Source organism: Cottoperca gobio, chromosome 22 (assembly GCF_900634415.1).
Source record: "Cottoperca gobio chromosome 22, fCotGob3.1, whole genome shotgun sequence".
In the NCBI taxonomy this organism is placed as follows: Eukaryota; Metazoa; Chordata; class Actinopteri; order Perciformes; family Bovichtidae; genus Cottoperca; species Cottoperca gobio.
The window spans coordinates 13,307,759-13,334,135 of NC_041376.1; the positions used below are offsets into that span (position 1 = coordinate 13,307,759).

General features: G+C 39.5%; 1 protein-coding gene across 1 annotated transcript in view; it reads right to left on the reverse strand.

The window, feature by feature from the left end:
- Positions 1-6,601: 6,601 nt before the first annotated feature.
- dlgap2a (discs, large (Drosophila) homolog-associated protein 2a) overlaps positions 6,602-26,377 on the reverse strand; it is a 99,484-nt gene continuing 79,708 nt past the window's right edge. Inside the window, exons 8-14 of the mRNA XM_029460151.1 lie at positions 24,068-24,127; positions 18,762-19,150; positions 13,863-13,951; positions 13,298-13,737; positions 13,106-13,197; positions 8,599-8,751; positions 6,602-7,797 (exon numbers count right to left, since the gene is read on the reverse strand). Of these exons, the coding sequence (XP_029316011.1) occupies positions 7,591-7,797; positions 8,599-8,751; positions 13,106-13,197; positions 13,298-13,737; positions 13,863-13,951; positions 18,762-19,150; positions 24,068-24,127 (1,430 nt within the window). The 3' untranslated portion in view covers positions 6,602-7,590. The remainder of the gene's footprint in view (positions 7,798-8,598; positions 8,752-13,105; positions 13,198-13,297; positions 13,738-13,862; positions 13,952-18,761; positions 19,151-24,067; positions 24,128-26,377) is intronic.

Genomic DNA, 26,377 nt, shown 5'->3' on the forward strand with positions numbered 1-26,377 from the left:
TGGTCATATGATCTCCGAACAGGAAGTGACGCCCACTTTAAACTTCCGTACACCCCATTGGTCAATACCGCTCTTCCGCTGTGGTAGCGCCCCATCCCATTGGTTCTCTCCCGGCTCGTTGGTTTTATGCATAAAGTGTGTTTTGGTCATAAAACTAAATTTAATACATTTAATACAAATGTGTATTGTATGAGGGAAATGTATGGCAATATGTTTCAAAATTAGGTTGTGTTATCTACCTAATGCAAAAACAAATGATTATATAAAGCCACTTATATTCTTCACACAGTGTAAAAAGAAAGATAAAAATTAAGACGGGTTTTATTATTATATGCAACAGCATATGTGATTAAATGGTGAACATATTGTAAAAGTAGTTTTTAATTATTACAGTTTGTGCAAAAAAACCTGCATTAAATTAAAATCCAACCTTTGTGCACATGTTTGCAGGAGACGGTTCAGTTTACCCTCACATTCACTGAGCGAGACGCAAGGTGCATCCTTGGCAGGTTGCCATAGCGATAACACACAGATAACCACAGAACTGTTGGAGGAAACCCACAGAGACACAACATGCAGGCTTACACACAGAGGAGCTGGTGGAGCCCAGGACCTTATGTTGTGATGTGAGTTTTTTACTTGATGCACAATAGCTGCCCAGCCACTCCGCACACCATCTGATAAAAGCATATGGCCTTCAGGAGCTGATACACTGGTGAGATTAGGCGGTATGCTCTCAGTCAGTTATCAGAGGCGCAATATCTGCAATGTTTATTATGATCTGCTTTCAATTGAAAAAGATTTGAGGTGCCAGCTACAGCACTTCACCTGCCACAACAACAATAAGTGGAGTTATATGTTTTATTCAAGGTTGCCAAGACCTTCAATTTGTTGAATATAGATTAGCATTACACATCAAAGTCTTGGAGACATCACTCAGTGGTGGGCTGGTGACTTCCCCACAAGTCAGAACTAATTAAACTTCTTACAGCAGCTGCCTTTGATGTAACTACTTTGAGATAAATCATGTTTTAACAATCACAGCAATACGTCTGATTAAATATTTAAGTTAAATTAAATCTTGATTTTCTTTTCGGTAATAAAGGAAGAAAGGTGTGGTAAAAGAAAATATCCATAACATCTGTTACTTGAACATCCCATGCATTTCTTTCTTTGTCTAACAGGGGGTGGTCTTGCCTTGTGTATTTGAGATTGTTTGAAAGAGGTCACAGGGTTGAGTTCTATAAAGTCTTTTAATGGAAATGACCTAACCCGAGTTAATGAATGACTGCTGAATGGCTGACATGTTTTTATATCATCTCTAATAAGAACATATAAAAACCAATCAGATGTTTAAATGAAAGAAAAAGCATTAAGCAGGAGGATTTTGTTATTTTAACGCTCTTTTAAAGCATCTTCCTTACTGTCCTGTTAGATTTATAGGGTGGGAGAAATTACAGATTTGTGTTTGCCTGACAAAGACAATGTATTGTACTATGCAATAATAAAGAATAAGAGAAGAAGTCTAATCAGCCACAATAATTGAAAGCATCGTCTTTAAGAGCAATGATTTAGAGTGTTGATTATTTTTTACAATATTTAAGTCATCAGTGTTTACAATCCACTCCTGATACACTGTAGGAATAATCATATTCTTGCAAACAGCAGACGTGTAAGTATTAAAACATGCACTTAATGATAATAGGATGATAGTAAAATTGCATCCAACATGGTTATACAGTTTTGAAACAATGTTATTTATATTGGAGGATCTTATCTGAATATTTTTTATTCTACATGTTGTTTTCTGTTAACAGATCACAGTCAAAGATGGGTGCATTCTGCTTGATTTTGGTGCCTCTATGAAATACAAATACATTTTAAGTGATATATATAACATTTTATATTAAGTGAAATTATATTTAAGCTATGATATTAATGCCAAATCACTGTGACTTCATATTCTTCTCTTTGCTATTTTGGTTAGCTGCCTGAATATAGATATGAAATGCATGACATGTGACAAACAGCTTTCCTCCTGTGAGCTGAAACACTATAGGATTACTGTTGTCATTGGATGGCTGAATAATATAGTTTGGGGTCTGGCAATATGAAATAAAATCTTATAGGGGTTTCATGTTTATTCATAATATTTCACCAATTTTAATATTGTTATTAACAGGCACCACACAGACACACTTTTCCAAACTTTTTCTTCAAAAAATTTAATTGCAGAATTATTTACACTGGATGATCTCAGCAATGATCAAACTACTCAAAGAGGCAAAAATCTTTCAATAGCTCAGCTAGGAAAGAATGGAGGGAAAAAATGCATATGTTGTTGCAAACTACTCAAATAATACAGATATAACCCAATGATACGGTAACTTGCACTGAAGTAACACACATTGAGAAATGCATGTGATTGACTTAAATAATTACATAACATATCAGTGGGACAGTGTCATATTTTCTAACAAAAAAAAAGCCTACATTCAGAATCAGTATTTCGCATGCCATCATATGAGCTTATAAAACAACCATAACAAAGTAAAAACGACAACAAAACATGAGCAAATGCAGAAAATAGTTATGTTTCAATGAAGCATATACTATATATTTATATATCTATATATATTTCTTTACAAATAATGAATATTTGGCATTATATTCATCTTCACTATAGATATGATATACAAGAGATGAAAATAGTTTTAGCTAAACGACTACCTTTTTCATTTTTATCTAGTAATTATAGAGTGGTTTCACATTCCAAGCTCAAGGAAGTGTTGTATCAGTCTATCTCAGTGAGTCTGACGCATCTTTTCACGGCATGGTTACGAAAAAAGTCCCCTTGAAATATTTCACATCACGGGTTCGAGAGTTAAAAGCAGACAGTAGACAGTCGTACCAGAAGGGAGGCCACAGATGTCGAGAGCGGAAATGATAGAAATATGTGATTGGAAATGAGAAAAGGTGGGCGATGGAAGGAAATGTTTTGCTTACATAAAAGTGATGAAAGATAATGTGGCTGTGTGGAGTAATGCTTTTACAGTATGCTGGATAAGTTAAAAAAAATGGCACTTGTAGTTCATTTCTGCCCTAATGACATTAAATGTGACACTGGTGCAATTTTCTGCCCTTGAGGTTTTCACAAGGTTTTGGTGGAGCTGTTAAATTACCATCATTTCACCAGTTGATTCACAGTCACCAATGAACCCTCCGACGCTCACAGTATCACATGTGCACCAGACGAGTGTACGTCAACCGAAGGGATCCAAAGTAAAACACCAACTTAGGTAAGTTTCAAGTAAATTACTTTGTAACAAGAGGCTCTTAGAGATGTGCATGTGTGTTCATACCTAATTGGACAAAAATTTGTGAAAAGGTTAAAAACTTTTCATTGATTTGAGAAATTTCACTGGGAGAGAAACTTGACCCAGCAATTACAGCTCAGAGTATTTGTTAGAAAATGGTTCAGAGAGAGTCTCAGGGGTACCAAGGTAATATTGTTTTTCCAAAAGGGAATGGTACTCAAACTAAATGTACGCTTTCTGCAAGCTTAGCTCTTACCTCAAACTGTAGCTGTAAATGTACTAAAATCTGTGTCTCTACTGCATAAATCCTGTTCAACGTTCTCGGCTCCCTCTTGACTCCTGAAACTGATTCAAAATGGATTTAAAAGGGTTTGCTCTCATTGCAATTATGTGAATTTCTCTTGGAGGAGCAAGAGCTTTAAACTGAACCCAGGTGGTAGATACGCAGATTTTTTTTCCACAGCCCTGAACAATTTGCATAAAGGAGAAACTCCTCAGTTGTTTAATAACAGCCTTCAGTGAAACTAGCACAGATTGACAGAAATACTTGTAGTGCTGATGCTTAAGTTCTACAGTATAGGCCAGTATTCAGCAATACATTTATCAACACAAGCTTTGAAGGGCCTCTGAGGCTGTTTGCATGATCTCACCAAGGACCCGAAATCTTACATAAGCTGCTTTGGTTAGTCAAAAGCAGGATGAAAAATACCCTGCGCAGCGCCTATGCGATCCTCACAGAACAGCCTTCCAGCTACACAACACCATACAACAGCAGCAGTTTGGGGCTCAGCGCAGTGCTCTCGTCTCCTCTAAGCCAGCATATGTCAGGCCGAGTCTGTCTCTTTGCCGGCTGCCTGCCACTGTGGCAACAGCAGGGGAACGTCTCTCCTCTGCCAATTGCCTGGCATTACACACCCAGACGCTTTCCAGAAACCCACTGTCATACTGTGAAAGGTCCTTGCCACGGCAATGAAAAATACAGCAGAATTATAAATGGGTGTGCTTTTAAAGAAACATGTAATCTAGCCTTGGGCTATTAAAAGCCCAATCTTTAATGGAAGTATTGCACTGCATGTTTGAAACACTCTGTCGCATGACCGCTGGCTTTGGTTACTTGGTGATTTGTTGGACTGAGTATATTCTTAGCTCTCTGAAATGTATTGTCTGAGCTCTGCTACAAGAGTTATGACAACTAAACTACGTCTCTGTTATTCTGATATGATGAAAGGTTTGTTTGAACACAAAGTAAAACACATCTATATCTGGACTCATGATGGGTATAGATTCTAAATTCACATACACAAAGTCCTGCATATGGTTACAAAATATGGATGTTTTTGATCAAAAATACAAACTGCAGCACAAAAAAAGTAAATGATATGCTATGGTACGGTAACCGAAATATGTTTCAAAATAAAGTTGATGATGTGTGTGTGTGTGTGTGTGTGTGAGAGACGTGCAGGTCAGGCCACAGTTGGGTAGTAACAGGGAAATCGAGCCACATTGACCCCAGATTCACCCTCTCATCTGAAGTGTCAGCACTGCGCTACAAAAACAGGATACACGCACATATCAACTAAACACAAATACACCCACAAATTATTCAAATTCAGAGAAATGTACTTCTTTGTCACTGATATGCTAAATCTGCCTAGTCCCACCCGTAATGAACACTGGCACAATCACTCAACAAAAAGGTCATAAAAATAGATTTTTATGTGATGTATTGATCAGCTTACAGCGCATTGTGTTGCATTGATTGTTTGTCTAGTACTGTATTTGTTAAATAAAAGGCAGCACCATTTAGTTTGTTGATTATCCAACGTTTTTACCAATAGACGTCAGCTTTTAAGTCAGTGATTTGAAAATAACATTGGCAACACGATTAAGACTGATGTTAATGTTGAAAGACTGATAATTAAGAGCAGCAGAATTCTAGCTTCAGCTCAAGATGAGTTTACCTTTAACTCACTGCCTGTAAGTACTTTCTATGACCAAAACCAAAAAAGACTCTTATACAAGGCCCCATAACTTAAGTTTACGTACCATGATTGGGTTGCACCAGCTATTCGTAAATCCTTTGCTAAAAGTAACTACTGGCTCCTTTCAAATGAGTGATTTAGTAGATTGGATTGCACCATAACAACTTTTGGTTAGTCTTAGCTAGTAAGCATTTAGTAATATAAATTAGAAATATGCAAGCAGTTTTGAAAGAGTTAGGAATAGATTACGCTAATTGTCATTTAGCTTGCATGTTATTAGCATACCGTTGTGTAATTTGAGGTTTGTTGTGTCATTTTAAATCCTAACATCTTACATTATAATTAAAAGACATTTTGATCAAGTGACAGGTCAGACATGTCAACTAAATTTCATATGAAGTCTTTTACTACTCAATGTAAGTGAGTCATATATTAGCAAGCTAATAATAGGTTAGCCTAGCTAGCTTGCCAGTCAGTTAGCTAGGTAACAGTTACACCAGGCAGTTCGTATGTGTAAGTATTTTGTGTGTAACTTATCTACAGAAATTGTTTGTGTGGTCAACCTGTTTTAATTTAATGTGTAAATCTCCACCTAGCGTTATAAGTATGCTACGGTTAAACTTACAAAGAGCTGGTGCAATTGGTAGGCTACATGTCAACACTGTGATGGGATTCAAAGCCAAATAATAAAATCTTGCTAATACACCATGTTGTGTCAAAATATCACACACTGGTCTGCATAGCCACAGGCAATATCTTATTCCTCATGTATTTCCTTTCACCAGACGGGGGAAGTTTGAATTATTTGGGACTTTCTGTTTGCTTACCTCTGGAATGCCTTTGCCCCACTTTTCTTTCATTAATTAATTCCCAGCCTTTCCTCGAGGAAGTGCATGCAGTTATGATACTGCTTCAGGGGACTTTCAACTACACAGAACTTTTCAAGAAATATGAAGTTTACAAATCATTTCTTGGATTAGTGAAATATCTGCATACTAGTTGTATGCAGATATTTTGTTCATGTTTTGGCAGTTTTTCTATCACTCCTCATTAACTGCGGCTGAGGGCGCTACTTGAAAGGGCCTGAGAGAAGTTTATTAGATGAATAACGAGCAGAGTGTGGTTGTGTGTGTGCGTGTGATCGAGCCGCTGAGTGTGTGCAACAAATCTAGATTTGTCTGAAGCAATAGAGGGGCAGGCAAGAAGTGGACATGAGGGAAAAAAAAAAATACACGATGAATATTCTTCCCGCTCACAATTCAAAAATACAACAGTACTATTGTGAACTTGGGTATGTACATTTCCCTTGGAAATAGAGAGAATTGTAATAAGTGCATAAGTGCATTTGTCTACACATTTTGATCTAAGGAGTTACACAAACCTTCATAATTATTTTCTACTGCATTGACATAATGAAAATGTTGGCACAAGACTTGCATGTTTTCAGCTTCAAGTAAATGTCGATATTGAAAATTGGCAACATGAACATGAGATATATAGGAAAGTTGTTTGAAATGTGCATGTTAATGAGCTGACAGATGTCATTCTTCCACCAATCCAGACCAAGAAACACGTTTGACTACAACCAGATTGAGTAGAAAGCTGCATTTTTCAACACTGACCAGTACAGAGCTTATAAGGGCTGCCTGAAGAACCTTGAATGGGTGATCAGTGCCACATGCACGTAGTTGAGGTATTTCAAGCATTGGCACTTTTCAAAGTGTTTGAACTTACAACAATTTTGTGATATTTAGCTTGTAATTAACATTTACCCCCATAAAAGAGCATAAACAAACAATAGTCATCATGTAACCTTAAATTATTGAAATACTGAAGAGTTACTAACTTTGACCATTTTTGAACAACTTGAAATAAATTATAGTTTGTCTCATTTACTCATTTTAGCTCAAAGGCCTGGTTGCTGGTAGGTTTTCAAAGCTGCACTTTTTAAATGGCACTTTGCAAATGCTGAAAAACTACAGACTTACTCATCCAGGACATTGGATGAGAGAGCTTGTAGGCTGGGTATCACAATCACCAGCAAACCAAGGAGAAACCCAACCAACCCATGTCAGACATACATTTCTGCTAACACTTATTCTGGCAATGGGAGAAGAGGCTTGGCACATCCTACAGACCAATGGTGTTGGCGATGGGCACTGAGGATGGCTATTGAGATCAGACAACAGATGGATAAAGGAAGAGTAGTGAGAGTAGCAGTCTAGAAAAAAGGCTAGTTTTAAAGTTGAACGTGGGAGCAGGGAGACGTGTCGACCCTGGACCCCGTCTTCTCAAAGTCTAGTCTGAGCCTCGGGAATATAGATCTCGATGCTGTCTGCTCGCTCCGAGGCTGAGTTCTGCCGGAAGGAGGCTGCCCGCTTGACTGCCATGAGCCGTCGGCGGGCCTCCTGCCGCCCCCTGTCTGGGAGGTCCAGGGATTTCTCCCTCGTCACCATACTCCTCTGTCGAACTGTCTTCTTTGGTACGGGAGCCAGTGACTTTAGGAAGAAGAGAGAGGTTTTAATGGGTTTCAAAAGCTTGGAAAAGAAGGCAAGATATATTATTTAATTAGTACTTCTTTTGATTTTTCCTGTACCAGTGATTTATGAATTGTGTGGTATTCAATGATGATCTGAAATGTGAACCGTGATAGATGTTTCAGATGTTTTTCTATTTCTGGACTGTTGCTTGAGAATGTGTATGCAGCACTCTGATTCTGGTTTATATGAATTATTGGTGTGTTGTAAACTCATGCGGGCTGGGCAGAGTAATATGCATGACACAATAACATACATTTCATACATTTTTCATTCATTCTGTCACATAGACAAAGAATTGTTATATTGTTCATTCAGTCCTTTAGAAAAAGAGTTTTGCTAAAAGACTATATGAATATGTTTGGGATTGCAAAGGGGGATGAATGTTTAATCTTATTTTAAAGAGAAAAACTGCAACACTGTTCCTCATATTATATAAATATATATATATAATTAGTGGTTTCGCAAATAAAAAGTGCATAGAGAATTTAGAAGGTTGAACTCTTAGGCAGGACAATAGTTTAGTTCAACATATAGCCATGGAATTCAACATGTGTGGGTTAGGGTTAGGGTGTGGATGTCTGCTATCCCAAACAATTTAGACAACCTTCCAAAAAAAAGAAAAAAGAATGAAAGATCTTTTTTGTTTTTAGGTCTTTTTGTTGTGTTTATGCCTCCACAGGATGTCATAGAATCAGGACTAAAAACGCATCCCTCTGGTTGTCTGGCTTCAGGGCTGACAGTGCCGAGGGGATCCCTCACCTTCTTCTCTGGGCTGTCTCCGGGCCTCCAGTTATTGTTCTTGATCTGCTGCAGCTGGTCAAACTTCACGGTGACGTCGTCGATAGAGAGCTGCAGGAGGTCCCAGAACCCAGCCAGGTCCTGAGAGGTGGGCCGCGGCATTGCACTGGGGTCCTACGAGGGACACAGATGAGAAGAGTTACAGCAAACTTTACATTAAAGTCTGTGGTGACAACAGGGAAAGATTGTTGTTTAGTGCCTGTAGTCCAGATACACATCACTGTTACAGTTAAACACATGCATACAAAACATTCATGACCACACTAGTTATTGCACTTCAGCTTGGATCCACTAGATGTCCTTATCACTCATCAAAACAGGCATGAATGCCAGTTTTGGGGATTTCAGTTGAAATGAGGGATAACAACTTGTGATGAAGTCCAATTCTGTGTTATTTCCCTGAAAGAGCTCAGAAATAATAAACTGCCTTTGTGAGTTCAGTCCTTTTCGTCACTCAAAATCTGACATGAAAGAAACATCAGATTGAGCAGCGCCTCATTGTGTCTGTAACCCGCTGCAGTTGCTGCAGGTTTTAATGAGTCATGAGATTCTTTGATAAAACGTCGTGTTAGAAAATCTAATTTTTAGGTCATTTCAGTCCAACTTAGATTTGAGCTGTTCAGCCATGAATGCCGCCCCCCCCCCCTGCCAGACATGTTCATTATTCATAAGCCCCCCAAAAAGTAACCATTTCTTAGATATTTTAATATATTTATGCAGAAAACATGGTCTGCGATTCACATTTTGTTCTAAAACAAACATTAATATATAATCTCGACAGTAAATATTAAAACTGTGCGATCTTTACCAGCTATCAAAAATGAAACATTTCAATTGGAAATGGCTTCTCTGAGCACACACTGCACTCATCTGATGGTTTGCTTTCTGTATGAACTATGGGCATTCAAGAGGCAACGTTAAATACATGAATTAGAGCAATATTTTTATATAAAGCTGTTCATCTGTTCCAGATAAATGTTATTAAAACCTTTCAGACCTCTGGGTGTTTGTTAATGTCGACTCTTACTATGCACCACATGTGTGTGGTTCTTGCACACAATGCTTTGATTCTAAACTAATCGTACTTGTAACTGTACTTCAAAATTACACACAATTTAGGGCCGGGGTTTCAGGGATTAATTTGCAATAATGTGGCATATTGTTTCCAAATAGCATGGTGGCTATGGTTGTTTGTGAGTAAAGTGATTGCACGTATTTAGTCTTTGCAGAGCTGAAGTCAAACGACCGTTTCAGTTCCTCTCAAGCCAGCACAATGAACTCGCGCTGTGACGCGTCGACTCGATCACCTCGGAGACATTTCCCGCACTCGCAGTCACAAATCTCATGACATTTAGATTAGGTGGCTGGTGATGGGAGCTGCTGTCCAATAGATTTACAGTATGATGGCAGCGCCTGGCATTTTCTATGCTACTGATGGGGGAGTTATTGCTTAATTTAAAAAAATATTTTTCTATCTGCATTACAATGTGGCATTATGTCCTGTCGCACTAGCGTGTTTTGACAAGAAACATATCAGGGAGATGCAATAGTCTCGCAAAATGAGAACTGATTCTGACTTTGAACATTAATCAGCAAAATGTGATGGCGTCACTAAAAAACAAGCTGAAAATGTGAATGAAAAGCAGCTTAATTCAGCTCTTTCTTTTAGTTATAAATCATTTAATCAGATGAATTTAGCCAAAGCGTGCATCAGTATATTAAACTATGTCAGTGATACTGTAACAGTAACTTATTTTACTTTACAGTTTTGTTTATAACATCTTATATGGCCTGACTCAAATCCCCAACATTTGCATAATATTCCAATAGAGAGCTGACGTTTTACTTTGATATTTGTATGGCATTATGAGATTAGTATAATTCTCCTTTCTACTGCAATACACTTTATCAAAAAGACTTCAGATTTGAAATATTATAGTGTCCATCATGTAAGGTAAGCTGTGAACACAACGCTTCGCTGTTATCTGTAATTACCGAGGGAGAGCCTCAGCATTTCATCAGCTTTATTCTGACCCCTGAACTTGTGATGTTCTGCAAACTGTCTTAGAAGTCTTAAGGCTCCAGATATCCAGAGCTGGCAGATTTCGGAGGAGTCAGTGAGTTTTAAGCCGTGGCTGTGTTGGTGTGTTTAATCCTGGAGCTCCTCCCAGAGAAGCGCACTGTTTGTCTGGCGTTTAGAGCATTTTTCAATCAAGCTTTATGAAAGTTGATCCGGGTAGAGAGAAATTAGACCTCTCTTTAAACTTCTAATTTGTGGGCATGTATTTAACAAACAAAGCAAAAGTATGAAGTAAATATTGTACGTGCATTTATCATGGTATGAAATGCTGCATCTTTTTCTAATGAAAGTATTGTTAAGTTATAACCATTTGGAAGACCCTACAGGTGAAAAGATAAGATAGATATGAGCATGAAACTTCCCCAGTTGATTACTCACACTGTGACATTTATTTCTTCTATTCCGCTTATTAAAATATGCAAAATATCCCAAAACCTTTGGTGAATTTAGGAGAGATCTAGAAAACGTTTTTTATTATTATGTTAAGGAAGCAAAATAGCCCAAACTCTCAAAATCAACCAGTGAATGAACACATGCTGTTTTTGCCTGTATTGTCTCACCTTCAGTGGAACAAAGTACTTAACTTAGTCTAAAAGGCTGGTTCAATGTATCTAATCCCCATGCAATTCCCACTCCCCCTGAATGAGCCATTTCTGCAGCACATTGCAAAACAAGCAACACAATCTCTCATAACTCTGCACCAACTTCATTTGAAATATTGTGGTCTTGTTTAGATCAATACAACGAGTTGTGAACAGTGCAAGAAAAATACGAGGCAGAAATCTCTGACCCTGTGTGTGTTCATACACTGGATAACAAATAGAGTGGCTGATGTCTGGATGTTTAGGTCTATTTAAACGCAGCCTTTTCTTCTTCTCTTCTTTGCACAAAGCTACACTGAAAGTACACCCATCGGCGCTCATGTAGAGTTCATTTCAAAACGTTCAGGTCACATATAAATGTAGTAAATAGTTATTGATTCTCAGTGCTGTAGCTTTTCACAATCAATGATATTCAGGGAGCTTTGGTTCCGTTCGTAAATTGCCGGCTAAAGCATTAAATGCGTACTGAAGGTTGGAGAACAAAGGTTATGAGGGCACATAAAGGTGTGTGGAACTGTTTCTAATGGTAAGAGTGAATTCCACAGCACAGCCAGTGTTTTTGGAGTCTTATGCTTTATTCCCTCTGCAGCAGCGTCAGACTCGTTTGTCTTCACTCACTAAAAATTCCATGTGATGTTTTCTGATCTATGCATATAGAAAAAGGTTTAATGGACTCTCATTATTTCTATTCGGATTTGACCTACATGTGACTTGAATGCTAAGTTTCTCAGTGTGGCCGGGAAAATAACAAAATAGGACTTGGACTGAGAAATGCTTCATACATTGTAATATGGGGAAACAATGTATAATATATTGGTTTGATAATGAACATGTAGTGGGTTCGTTTCTCCCACATCTTCTTTCCACCCTTTTATTTTTGTTGTATGCTTTACCATTCATTCATCCTCATACATAAATGATGCAGAGCTTTAAAGACTTACTGTGTAATATTGTGATGGTCCCTGGCAAAAGTTTATTTTGTTGTTATTTAAAAATAGAAAGTGTGATAGGATGATAACATCTAAGTATCGTCATTTGTTATTATTTATTCGCTTTTTTCAATATATGTATTATAAATATTATAATCATAATTATTAGTAATATTATTTTAGTTTTCATATATTATTATTTGTTTCCCCCTCTTCTCTTACACATAAACACATATGCCATATTAAAAAGTAAAATGTAAACATTTGCTAACTAATTGAAGTCACACTACCTGTAAGATGTTAATAACAGAATTACTTACATTACAGGTCATTCAGCAGACGCTCTTATCCAGAGCGACTATCAGTGAACCCTGGAGCAGCTCGGGGTTAAGTACCTTGCTCAGGGGCACAATGGTAGCAGCGCTGGTATTGAACTCACGACCATCCGGTATTTGGAAGCCGTACCACTAGACCCCCACCACTATGACTATTATTGAATCCTTGTTTGGTTTATTGTGGCGTTTTTTGTCCTTTCCCCTTTTCTGTCATTGTTTTAGCCTTAAAGTCACAACTGTTTTGCTGTTGCAACAATACAAACAGAAAAGAAACATCATCTGTAATCATATAAGACAGTTGACATACAGTCATTTTGACCACACCACAACTCGGCTAAGTTACTGTTAGCCTGCAGGACAATGAAAAATGTTGTTAGAAAGATGAATCAATTCAGACAAATCTTATAAAACACACACACACACACACACACACACACACACACACACACACACACACACACACACACACACACACACACACACACACACACACACACACACACACATTGATGGGTTTCTTACCAGGTTTTGCTGACACAGCCAGTAGAACTGCTGGAATTTCTGAGACATAAGCAGCTGAGCGCTTCCCACCGCACTTCGGATTTTCCCTAGGACTGAAACACACACACACACACACACAAAAAATCCATCTTTTAATCTGCCTTCACAAAAAGCTGCCTCAAATCAGACATATTTGAAGCTTTCAGCACTTACTGTCCTCTGTCAGGTCATTCTCTTCAGCTTCAGCCTCCATCTCCTTACACCAGCCTTCAATCCTCTTGGTCTCTGTGTGGAGCAGTTGCATGAACCAGCTCCCGTCCCTCCTCAGGGAGGGTGATGCCCTGCCTGACTCACCCGACGAGGCCACGTTCTCCCGCGGGGAGGGAGGTTCCAGCTGCCAGGTGGTCTCGCTGGAGGTCTCCCTGGGGCTGGGGGGTTCAGCAGGGGTACGGTAATCCTCGCGGTAGCTGAAGAGCCCCTGGGTACGTACGGTTCGCACCGCCCCGTACTGGGTGGGTGTGCTGGGTTCAGAGTGACGCTGGAAGCCCCCACCGAACTGCAGGGCCTTGTCCTCCATGGTAGGGAAGCCCTCCAGCTCCATGTCAGCCTGCACCCCTGCAGTCACACTGTTGGAGCGTTTGAACCTGCCCTGTCTGAGGTAGAAAGACAAAGATGAATGCACACACACACATTTATACACACAACAATGGTAAATAATAGAAGAGGGCAAACATTGAGATATTCTAATGTGCTTCAAATCCCAGAACCATTATCTCACCCTTTCTTGTTGTCTTCCACCTGGATCCCAACAGAGTGGTACTCCCGCAAACCTTTGCTTTCAGATTCAGAGTCCGTGGCTGCTTCAACCTAATGTGAAGAAATGATACAAACCAACAGTGCTTCTCATTATGTGAGCTTCCATTCCCCAGCGCTTCTGGGTTTATTGGTTTGGGACTGGACAGAGCACCTGAACTGTACACAGCCTGTCAGAAAGTAAACACTGTATGATTTATGGAGGCAGCAAAAGCAACTAGACTAAAGAGGTTTCCTGCAGAGGATTATAGGTTTCCACGGAAGTTAATCTAGAAAATGGGGAAAAGGAGGATGTGCTGTGTGTTATATTGCAGAAGATCATTTTTGTTCTAAATGTTCACGGTTGACTGACTTTCTTTTGTAATATTTGTAATTATTGTGCCTTATTAAACAGTTGCCGTGCTAATTAAAAAGTGCACATATGTGCAATTTAATATTTCTCAAATACGGGTCACATGACTTTTCACATCAAATAAACAGTACATGCAGCAAAAAGGGAAGCTATGGAGTATGTTCTTGTGCTATACTTTTTAATCAAGAACCCCCCCTCCCCCAGGAGGCAGAACTAGATTAAAGCTGCACTAATCAGTATGTGATCATATGAATAATGTTAAATGACACAGTTAATTTCACAGAGAATCATCACCTGACTCTGCAGTTGCCCTCAGCTTTTGGAGCTTTTTGTCATCTTTCAGCTCATTATTATCTTCAATGATACCGTGTGTAGAGTGTGGTCTCATCTTTATACACCTCAGGTGACCCATAAGGGTCAAGAATAGGGTGAAGGGGAAAGTACTGATGCAAGTTAAGACCGCAACCGGCTTTAATCAGTTTAGCCATTAACGGCTCCACGTCCTCCTAACAGTGGACTGCTTTCTCCCACGATGAACACCTAGGTCCATTTCCCAAATGAGTACCAGGACATGGCAATAGATAACATGTCAGTGAAGCGATGCAGTATTTTTCCATCACACCAGCTGGTGAACAAAGTGCAAGCATTTAGCAGCTGAAGACACAGATATGTTTTGGTTGATCAAACAAAAGCTAAAAGGAGAGTAAGTATTGGATTCATCAGTTGGCCAGAAACATGACTTTTAAATGAATGCTAATGTTGCCGGATGTCTGCTGGATGTGTAACTAGGCAACTGTTCACTTGCTACTTCAAAAGTAACACAAATAACTGGCAACCTCCCAAGAAAATGCTCAATACTTAAAGTTAGGTAGTATGCAGTATCCACAGCTGTGTGACAACACAGTGACAGATAGGGCAATGTTAGTGGTATTATGGGATGGACAGGAAGAATGAGTGATGATGATGCTGCCTGCCCCTGCATGGCTGCCATCCTGATCCAGGAGCCCAGCTCAGAGCCTCTTTATCGCTGCCTGCACCACTCCCTGGAGCCCCATGTTTTACTGCCTTCATGGAAACCCTGTCAGTGCTCACCGTCTTTGCTAAGCTTTTGTGTCTGTCACTTTTTCCTAGTTTCTCCAATTGCTCATCTCTTTTCGGTTTAATTTCTTTGCTTTCACTTCTCTCATTGTCTAGCGTTCACAATTTCCTGCTGGCTTACTGTCACAATCTTTTCCTTTCTTTTGCTGTCTTAAGCCTTTCTTTGTCTTTTTTTGTCATTTCAGTATTTCTTCTTGAGGGCCTGCAGAGCCTATCCCCCCCCCCCTCACTGTGACTGTATCAGAAATGGTCTGCAAATCAAAAGTATGATGGCACAGAGTGGCCGGATATTGAGAGAAATGTACGGTTGCTGTCAAATACTTTAGTTTATGACCAAATACCATCATCAATTCTGCCTCAGATATAATTTGTGTTTGGTGCTAATTAGCAAACGTTAGCACTGTTGAGCTTAAGTACAGGTGCAACGAGCCGCTAGTGCTAAAAGACACTTCTGTGTATTATCCTGTAATATCAGGAATATAATCCCTGCATCCCCACCAGGATGACAAATGTCCATATGAGGCTGACAGTCATAAACCTTCAGCTCAATGTAGTAGTATGACAATGAGAGTGACTCAAAGGCGCTGGTGCTTTCTGTCGTGAGGAAATGTCAACCCTACCTTTAGTGCAGCGTGGTCAGTATTAAAGCTGGGGAGTAACATTTTTAGAGAGCCATTTTGTATTCTGTCAGATCGTTTGGGAGAAGCTGTTAGCAGGGAGGAAATGAGTGTGGAGCTGCTTGCTGAGGTGACCTCCATTACTTTGTGTTAGAAATAGAGCAAAGTCCACCTCATGAAAAGAGAATGAGTTTCATGTCTGTGATGGATGAGGACTGAAGGAGGACAAAACATCCAGGAGGTGGTGAGATTTATGTCCAATAGGCTTACCTACCCTGAAGATGTTTTGGTCTACCTACACAGAGATACGCCGGTGTGCACACACACATATAAACACACACACGCACACACACTGCATCAGTAATCATAGTCACAGCGTCAGCACAGGTGTGGAAAATGTGAGCATCAGCAAAAAGTTGAACAGAGCCACCGTGCCTTTCATCCAAAGCACACACAAACCACCTGGTGACATTTCCCGGCCAACGACTGTGTTTAAGGTTAAAAACTTTGATTCCCCTCGTTATACAACCTCATTAAAGCTCCAATTTAAACTATTTTTGTAAACATATCAATTAGTACTGCAGAACACAAACATGTCCCCGCCCTACTAACTGTTCATCTAATGCAGCTATTAAGTATGGGAAGTCAGAAAACACCACGTCCACAAGGTCAAATGTCAAAGGTCAAAGCTATGTTGGCCTCCTGTACGACATGGGTGTCAAAAAGGAAACGGCAAATCAATAAAGAGGCAGTCTAATTCAGGTTAATTATACTTCCAGTATAAGGTGAAACGGAGTGATGGGCCATGTGAAGTCGGTGCAGCTGAAGTTATCAGCAAAACAGATACATCCATATATTATCTGCTGCAACAAATTATTGTCATTTCATTTTGCGACTGAAACTGTCAGGCAACAACAGAGGAGCATAGAGATGCCCACGCCAACTGCAGACCAAAGAAAGTCTCAAACATGTTATTTTTCTTAGCAATTAAATTCATATTTCTGTTGTATTTTAATGGAGCAGTTCTCTCTCTTAAGTAACAACTACTTACGAACTCAACCAACCAAATTATAATTAAAAAACTAACTCTGAATTAGTACAACAATGAAACATGAGGTTCTTAATACCCTTTTAATACCCTCGCCATATACTTAAATGAATACAATTCTGGTGTAGAATTAATAAACTATAAATGTGTTTATTTATGTTGATCTAAAAATAGTCGGAATTAAATATTTTGAGAATTAAATTCCGGGATTCCGCTTTCCAACAAAGTCACCCACAGATATGTTTTAAACTATTCCTCCACCAGATTGATAAAACGGCAAAATTCCTCGAAAATTCCCAGTTCACCTCCTTTTGTTCCTTGTTGGATAATCTTTTGTTGCGTGTGGTTTCTTTTGCCTTGTGCCTGTTACCGGCTGCTACCTGCCTGCTGGATCTACTGCTATTTGGACTATTTCTCCCTGTAAGCATTTTTATATAATGAACCAGAGAGAGAGAAATGATCTGCTCATTGAGCAGTAGGGTGAGTAAGGCAGTGAGGGAATGAGTGAGTGAGGAAGTTATACGATCAATAAATAAGTCAGGGAGAGACCGAGTGAGCAAATGAATGAATGCACAATGAATTAGTGTTTTGCATGTGAGTGAGTGAATCACGATGTTTACATGAGGCAGGAAATTCATGTAACCTTGTTAATGCAAAATGCCTTCACATTCAACTGATGTATCCACTAACACCTACTATACTTGTGAACAAGGCCGGCACTTTACATGTATTAGTGATTATTGATGATGACTCAGTTTCAGGCTCTGTTGTGAGAAACCAGATTTTTTGTCGACTGATTATATTTATTTCACTTAAAGTTTTAGTCACACATTGGATTTGACCTAACAAACAAATATTGTTTAGAGTTTAAGCAGGATGGCCAGAGTATGAATACAAATTAATGAAAGTTTGAATCTAGTGACGAATAGGGGTCCATTAAAATAATAAAATGCAGATATCCAAGGCGTGAAAACACTTCCAGGCCCAGTAACGCCCCCTGCTGTTTCTCACGCACACACACACACACACACACACACACACACACACACACACACACACACACACACACACACACACACACACACGAGAGATTAACAGAAGTAGATCGTTGAGGGGGGGAGAACTGAAATATATGGACTATGGAAAATGACTATTCCCTATGCACAGAGAAATCGTAGATACAGACAATGGCTTTCAAATTCACACAATAACGTTGAGATTCTGCTTTGATAAAAAACTATAAATGTCCGTGAGGTGAGGGTGTGAGCTGCCACAGATTCCTCACCCTTTGTTTCACAACCTTTAGACTGCAACTGGAGATCAACACAAGAACCTCAGCTTGTATCAGAAAATGCGGCAAACAAATCCAAGATAAGATCCCACAGAGTGGGAGGTGGAGAGAGACAAAGGGAAAAAGGGAGAGAAGGAGAGAGAAAGAGAGAGGGACTGGAGAGAAAGAGAAAGAGAAATAGGTACAGTAAATATAGAGGGAGTGAATGAACCGTGAAGTGAACTTCCATTCACTAAAACCTGCTCTAGCATGAGATGAATCTTAATTGACGGATTGCGGTAAGATGACTCACTCTTTCTATTTTTAGCTGCTGAAACGAGGGCACTGTTTCTGAGTTGAATGTGTGTGAGTGAGTTTCCTGTATCTCTATGCGACCATGCATAGGTTTGGAGTTGTAAGAATTGTATTTGATCTACGTGAGCTTTCCTCACTATGCACACATAGAGAGACTTACTAACCTGTATCCCTATAGAGGATCGAGGTGTCTTCAAGTACTCCTCAGCCTTGGACACCAGGATGGCCTTGTCACAGGTGAGCACCGAGCTGTGGCTGTCTGTGGACGGGTGTCTTTTTCCAGACATGACTCCGGCTGCCTCCATGGCTATGGTCACAGCCTTGGCGCTGTCCAGGCTGTCGGTGGAGTTATAGAGGCCCCTGCCTGGGTTTAACCCCAGGCTGAGGCCGTCAGGGGCCCACATCCCACCATGAGGGTGCCTCCCCTCGTGGTAGGCGTCCTGGGTGGACTCGGTGCTGCTCTGGGCCGTGATGGAGATGAGGGGTTTGGAGGTGGTGCGGGGTGGGACTGGAGGAGGAGCGGCTTTCTTGTAGTTGGATGTGTAGGTGATGGCTGGAAAAGGTGGAAGACATAATTATTTCAAAATGTCATTTTCTAAATATTCACATGCTGCATTTATATTATTCTATATGTACCGTATAAGGGCATGTGCACATTGTTTGTCACTAAAGCTCAAAAAAAGATATTTTTGTTACTTTTTCATGGTTTGGAGTATAAGAATGTAATAAATACATCTATATAAAGTCAGGACTGAAAACACATTCAACATTAAAGACCTATTAATATGCTGAAAATCCTGTAAAAAGGTCAATTCCCAACCATCCACAAGAATTTGGTACTAATCATAAATATTCCCTCTGGTATTTGACATCATCCTGCGTTCTTATTCCCAACATCCTCCCACCACACACATGCCTGAAAGGACGAGGCTGTCCTGTCTGTCTCCTAATACTTTCTGACTTTCCTTTTCACATACAATCTTTTAAAACAAGGTATTAAAAAATCATAAAGAATCATTATCTAAAACAGCTGGACTCATGTAGTTTTCAGCACACTTTTCTCAAACAGTTTTTTTCATGGGATTTGTTTACAAAAAATAAAAATGTAGAATATCACCAGACTTTTCCTTCAAACATCTGCCATCAATGCATCCCACTAAATCCTCATCTAACAGTAAACCAGAGGACAGAGCTAATGGTTCTTACCAGACTGTCCTTAGCCTGTTTGTGTCCAAAGTGTCATATATCTATTACACTGCAACATGAAAACAGACATTCCTCTCAACACAATGTCTCAAGGACAGTATATGGCAGAAACATCATGCAGGCACCACATACTGTATTCATACACATTTGTCATATGGCAACAAGCTGATTAAGGAAAGCACTTTCCCATGTATTAGCAATTAATATTATTGCTTAATTAACTCACTTTTATGACTTAATGACCTCATTAGCATATGTGTCAAGCTAATAAACCATTGGCGATTATGATGGAACATTAAGCAGCAACACCATTTGTTTCACAGCTTGATCAAATGTAGCTGGTTGCTAAGTATGTATAACTTATGGCAACATGCAGAGTGCCTTATCCATCCAAGCTCCTCTCTGAGTACTTTCTGTTTAAGAGGTGTGTTCGCCTCTGTTTGAGTGCAGAGCACTTTTTCCTTTTTTGTTCACTTTCAGTGCTCAGATAAGGGAGGGAAAGGTTGAGAATGTGAGCACCGTTTAAAGGCTCTGAATATATTTCTGTGGAATAATGTTGATAACAGAAAACATTAAAGCGCCTCTGTGACATGAGACACTCATCAGACATGAATGACGGTGTAAATCCAGAGAAGTACTCATGTATGGAGGATCCCGTTTGAGGAGATACTATTTTAGGAAGCCTGACAACTCTCATCTTCTTATTCCGTCCATTTCATGACAGAAAGAGGGGGGATTACTTTCTTTCAAGTGCAAATGAGAATATGGACTTAATCCGCGGAGAGATGGACTTGAGGAATGGGTCATGCGCGCCTTCTAAGCTTTGACGTGTCTGTATTTTTCAGGCTTTTTTAGCAAAAAGCCTGAAACATCTGAAGCACAAGCTGCGTTTAGTGTGCTTTGATCAAAGCTGAGCGTGAGCCAGGTACGTCGGAGCCAAGAACCGCAGAAAGAAAGAAGGTGAAGAGGAAGAACAGTGAGTCACGCTGCAGGTTAAGTTATGGGTTATCGTTTTCCTTGACAAAGAGGTTGAACTCTGTGTTTCTGTTTCTGTCTTACAAATGCTTACATCACACAAAGCAATTAAGGAAGTCCTTACGAAACCAAAATGTGATCTATTCTAATGAGCTGCGCCCCACACACAGGCTCACAAGTGTTGTGGCGTAGAATTGATAACATTTCAGCCTAATTACATCGCAGCCTGAACAAACACATTGTTGTCTGAAACAAGAGGAAGGTTTTCTTTTTGTTTGCAACTCTTTTATTAGAAAGAGACACCCATATTTTAGTTGTTTTTATAAATAGGTAGAGACGTCTGGTCTATGAAGGGCGTTCTGCTCCGTGGGCTTAATGACTCATGCTGCTGTCCGTTCAAAAAATGCACTTCTCATTGATGAAGAGATGCATTAGGGAAGACCAAGGAAGATGGGACACAAATAGAGAGATGGGATACAGGAGGAGAGTGGATCTGTTAGAGGGTGAGAGGTTTTGTGTGTGTGTGTGTGTGTGTGTGTGTAATAGAGAGCAATGATAAATCAGGGAGCGAGGAGGGATCAAAGGAGGAAAGAGATGACCCATTCAGGGGGCATGATTCAGCAGGATGCCCAAAATAGAGCCATTATTAGCCAGCCGGTCGTGCAAAGGGGAGTCATAATTCTTGGTCTCGTCTTGGCAGCGGCAGTATTACTCAGGATTTAGATTTCATCTGTAGTGAACATAGCCAGTGCTCGCTCATTCACTCGCTCACTCACTCCCCCCCCTCACTTGCTCGCACTTAAAGTGTTGTACACCACGGCAACCTCAACACAATGATTAACTATAATAATTGTACAGAAACAAGAAAATAAAGCAGTGTGCGGACTGAAAGCATAACAACCATGAGTGGTATTACCAAATGAAGCTCATCATTTGGACTAAACTGTCATATTTAACATCGTGGCCAGACAAAGTAGTGAAAAGGTCAAGCAAAATGGAATTAATAATTAGGCAAGGCAAATGGTGCAGGACCCCACATCCACTAAAGTCCCAGTTTCATTGTGGTAGAACTTAGAGTAATTTAATTAATTGCACATTTTGGAAAGGAATTTGCACCACAAAGCGCGTTTGTCAACCTGCATTTTTACCTTATCTTGTTTTCGGATTTGATTTGAGCTTTTATCAGTGGTTCTCAAACCAGCGGGCTGTGCCACTGCAAGGCAAGTGCAGATGACGGGAGGAAAAATGACGAGTGCATCAAAATTTAAATCAATTAGATTTATCAAATGTATTTGTGAAGGAACAATGGCCCAGTAAGCATGGCTATCAAGATTTTTTCAGACAGTAAAAAAGGCATGTGATTAAAAGATGGTCAGATTTGGAACAAAGAAGAAAAAAACAACTAATTATCCTCTTGAAAAAACATATTGGTCAAATTCAAAATATGAAAAAACTTAATTCAATTGAGTCAGCCAACTGGAGTAGATAATATGAAGGTAGAATATGTGCAGCTTTGATATAAGGCATCTGACCTGGTCACTCTTCACAAGAAAACGTATTCAGTATTTTTTGGCTTCCAAAGGGGACGTGACCAGTGGATAATATGGTTTACATCTCTATAAATAACGTTTAATCAAATAGTCCAAAATGTACACAAGCCGAAAACTTGGCATTTAGGAGTTGGCTTCTGGTTATTCATATTTATTATATTTATAAAGAGCGACAAAGTCTGCGTAAAGTGGACAGGGTGGAGGAATGGGTCAAACAAACACAGCGCTTTCACCCAGGAGACTGCCGTTTGTGTCCCGTGTGGAGCCAAAAGACAGCGTTGACCTATTTTAACTACAGTAAGTATGGAACTTTTGTATCTAGGATAAGCTGCGTGACAAACGTACTTGTTTTTATATATTTTCCTTACATAATCAAGTATTTGTGTTTCAATTCACGTTAACCACGTGTATAAAACTGCAATGAGAGCCTGCCGCTGGTACTCTCCAACGGTCATATATGTCGTTTTTTTGGGAGTCATTGGCAAACAACCTATTCAGTCAGTTTAAGTATGAGGACACGTTGAAGAAACTAGACACACACACACATGCGCGCGTGCTCACACACGCGTCCAAACAACTTCCACTGTGCCAGTGAGTCTGATTAACGTGAGACACAAAGGCAGTGAGTCAACCACTCCATCTCTGTTAGGAGCTCTCTATCTATCAGGAGTGGCTTGTATGTTAACATGGGGGTGGGGTGGGGGGAGCTGAGTGACAAGTCGTTAAGAGTCTTTCTTCCCGATTGGATTTATCACTGTAAAGGAAATGCAGCAGTTTGTTTTGCAGCAGGCTTTTAAGGATATATAAATGATCTGGAGCGAGGGAGGGAGAGGAAGATGGATCGGTCAACTCCATTATTGGCGCTGTGACGAGTGTTGCAGACGGAAACAATAAAGAAATTAATATGAAAATAGCCAACAATAGATAAGAAAAACCAGGCTGAGCAATTACTCCAACTCACTTAATCAACCCTGGATGTTCTTTTGCAAAAGTTTAAAGAGTGTGATGAATCACTGAGAACAAAAACAAAAACAAACAGAACACCCCTGGAGCCACAAATGTAGTCATTTCATGGCGAGTTTCCATTGATCTGCACATCAAGAACGTTCTTTTGTTCGTCTGTAATCAGATGTTGTCCTGCTGTTCATGGAAGTCACGCTCCCGTCTCTTGATCCTGTAACACATCTGCTTGTAGATGCATGTCCCTGTGGTCTTAACCTCACCCAGCATGAAAACAAATCAGCTTCTTGTCAACTAGAAGGGTCACTAAAATGCACAAGGGAAGCTAATAATGGAAACATCCAAAGGGTGTTGAGTGTGTGTATGTGAGTTTGTGCGCACATGTGATATTGCAGACTTTGGGATGGAGGGATGGTTGAGCAAGTGATGCTGTCAAGCGAGTGCGGAAAAAGCACTTTTAACAATTGAGCTGTGTCATGACTAGAGTCACAAACAAAGTAGGAGGATGGTTTAGAGTAGTGGGGCGTAGTGCAGGTGTAGTGGAGCAACTGCAGTCTATAGGCTCAAGTGCTTCATTCCTAATTGCAAGTTAGAGTATGACTGCGTGACTGCGTGCTCATTGCAGGGCAACTTGTAGTTCATTAAATCTGCGAGTAATTGCAGGTGAGCAACATTATTCAAACATGTGCTTAACAGCAACATGCCACGGGACAAGTCGTGTTTCATTTAAATATCTCTCTCGCACCGTAATGGAGCAATGGAGGAGGTAGCAGGGTTACCTGGAGTTTGATGGGGAGTCCGATCAATGTTGCAGGTGGATGGGAGGCAGAACTGGATCCCTGAAAACAAGGGGGTGGGGTGGATATTCAGAAAAGTGGGCATTTCTGCCCAAACATAAAGTATTGACATTACACAAAGCATTCACAGAGAGGATCTAGTAAGTGCACAGTAGGATGTTTAGCAAAATCCCAACACAGAAGAAACTAAGACATTCTTTCTAAAGAAATCCTTCATTACACTAAGTGACTACGGCCATTTTCGATAAGGTGCACATTAAGCAGCAATCATACAATTACCATTTTTGTCCATCTTTGAATGTTTACTAGGATTACACATCTGTGATGTTTTTTGTACACCATCTTCAGACAGAGGCAGGGACCCGTGTTTGAGGTTGGTGTAACCACGCACCAGCTGACTTGGCTTCATGATCCCAACATGACCTGAAACTGCTAAAACTGTTACAAGATGAGCAATTATAGAAAAAAAGATTCCAAAAAAATCATTGCAACAACCACTTTTAATGAAATGAAAGGGGACTCCCGTCATGGTCTAGTGTACTTCCATGGTTTAGCAGATGTTAGTCTTGTGTGATCCACACAAAACACGATATATATATTAATATTCCCAGATTGGTATGAGTGGAATGACTTGCTTAAAAATAGAGAAATTGTTTATGTTCAAGTTAAATGTGGCCACCTTAATAAACACTTTTGTGATTTATGATTTTGTATTTAAAATACTAAAATATTAATATAACATATTACTTTACCCTAAATCTTAATCCCTTTGTTTTCAGATTTTTAGTAATTTAGCCTTAAATGAATACTCTTTTATCAAGACTAAAGACATACAATTGATACATACAACTGCTCATCATTGGTATAAGTGATTTTCCCACATATTGTATGTGACAAGTGCTTGCTGAAGTAAAGGACTACGATCCTGATATTAACCCTTGTTTAGCATTGTCATTGCAGAAAGGTTCTGCAAAGGGTTACCACCCTGTTACACTTCCCTAAAGCTGTATGACATTCACAATAAATCAGAGTAGACGTATAGAGAAGCAATCCAAACAATTAAGTGAACTGCAGTAGAGCAGTTCATTCGTCTTGCATGCCATTGAGATTATTGGCTTACTTGTAAAGCCTTTTAATAATATAACAGTAAATATTGTGTTGTAATAAACACAAGGCCAGCTAGCATGTGTAGTTTTCTCTGCATCTCTGCAATCTAGCTTCATTTAAAATTCACAACTACTCATCAGCATCATTCCCTCTGTTCCAAAGTTCACTGGCGTTAAAAAAGCCCTGTTATTATATGCCAATATCTTTCATTGCATGACTAAACCCTGAAACAGTTTAGAATCGGATAATATCTTATGAATATACAAATATGTCACCGCAGTATAGGGTAAATTATGTGCTACAATTTCGCAAATGAAAATTAAAACATGAAAGGGATCCAGGGAGGAAAAGGTGGTGCGTTTGATGGCGGTGAAATTAACAAAATGAATACAACAATTAACTTTCCACCCCTTTGAAAACCTTTCAGATTCAGTCAATTTAGCAAACGTTCAAGTGCTCTGCACATATTCAATTTAAGACAACACACAGGAAAAATCCTTTTCTGGCAGCTCACTGATGAGAGATTATTTCTGTTCCAGCGCACTTTATTAGAACACCGACTTCAGTGGGCGATTCCATATAGAGTCCATTAATTGGACAGATAGCACAGATATATCTAGTAATTTGCCTGCTTTTCAGCTGTTCATTGCTGGTAACATAATTCTGTGTATTCTCTGGTTTGTAGGCTCCTTTCATTGCACTGAATATCAAAATGAAACAATGAATAGAATCAAATATTTACAATGAGGCACTGTATATGAAATGAACAAAATATTTGGGCCACCTGTCATGCACAATTACAACATTATTTTCATCATTCAGTGTAACATATGTTTAAAAAAAAAATGGCCACAAGTTGTACACCTCTTTTCAAGAAGCAATACAATTCAACATGTCATTACACTTAAGTCCCAGTATTACATTCTCAGTCTTTGATTCCTGAGAATTGAGATGACACCTTACAGTAGAAAATACAATATCACCTCTCAACAAGGCCTGTTATTACTATAGTAAGATTACCAGACAAATTTCATTTATTGTGTATTTTTGAAATAAATGTATCCTTATACTTATTGTCCAGTAAAGATGTGTGTATATATGGCGTATGTTTGGTAGCATGTGTATGCGCATGTCGGTAACATGAGGTTGTGTGTAAATAGAAGCTACATAACATAACTGTACTGG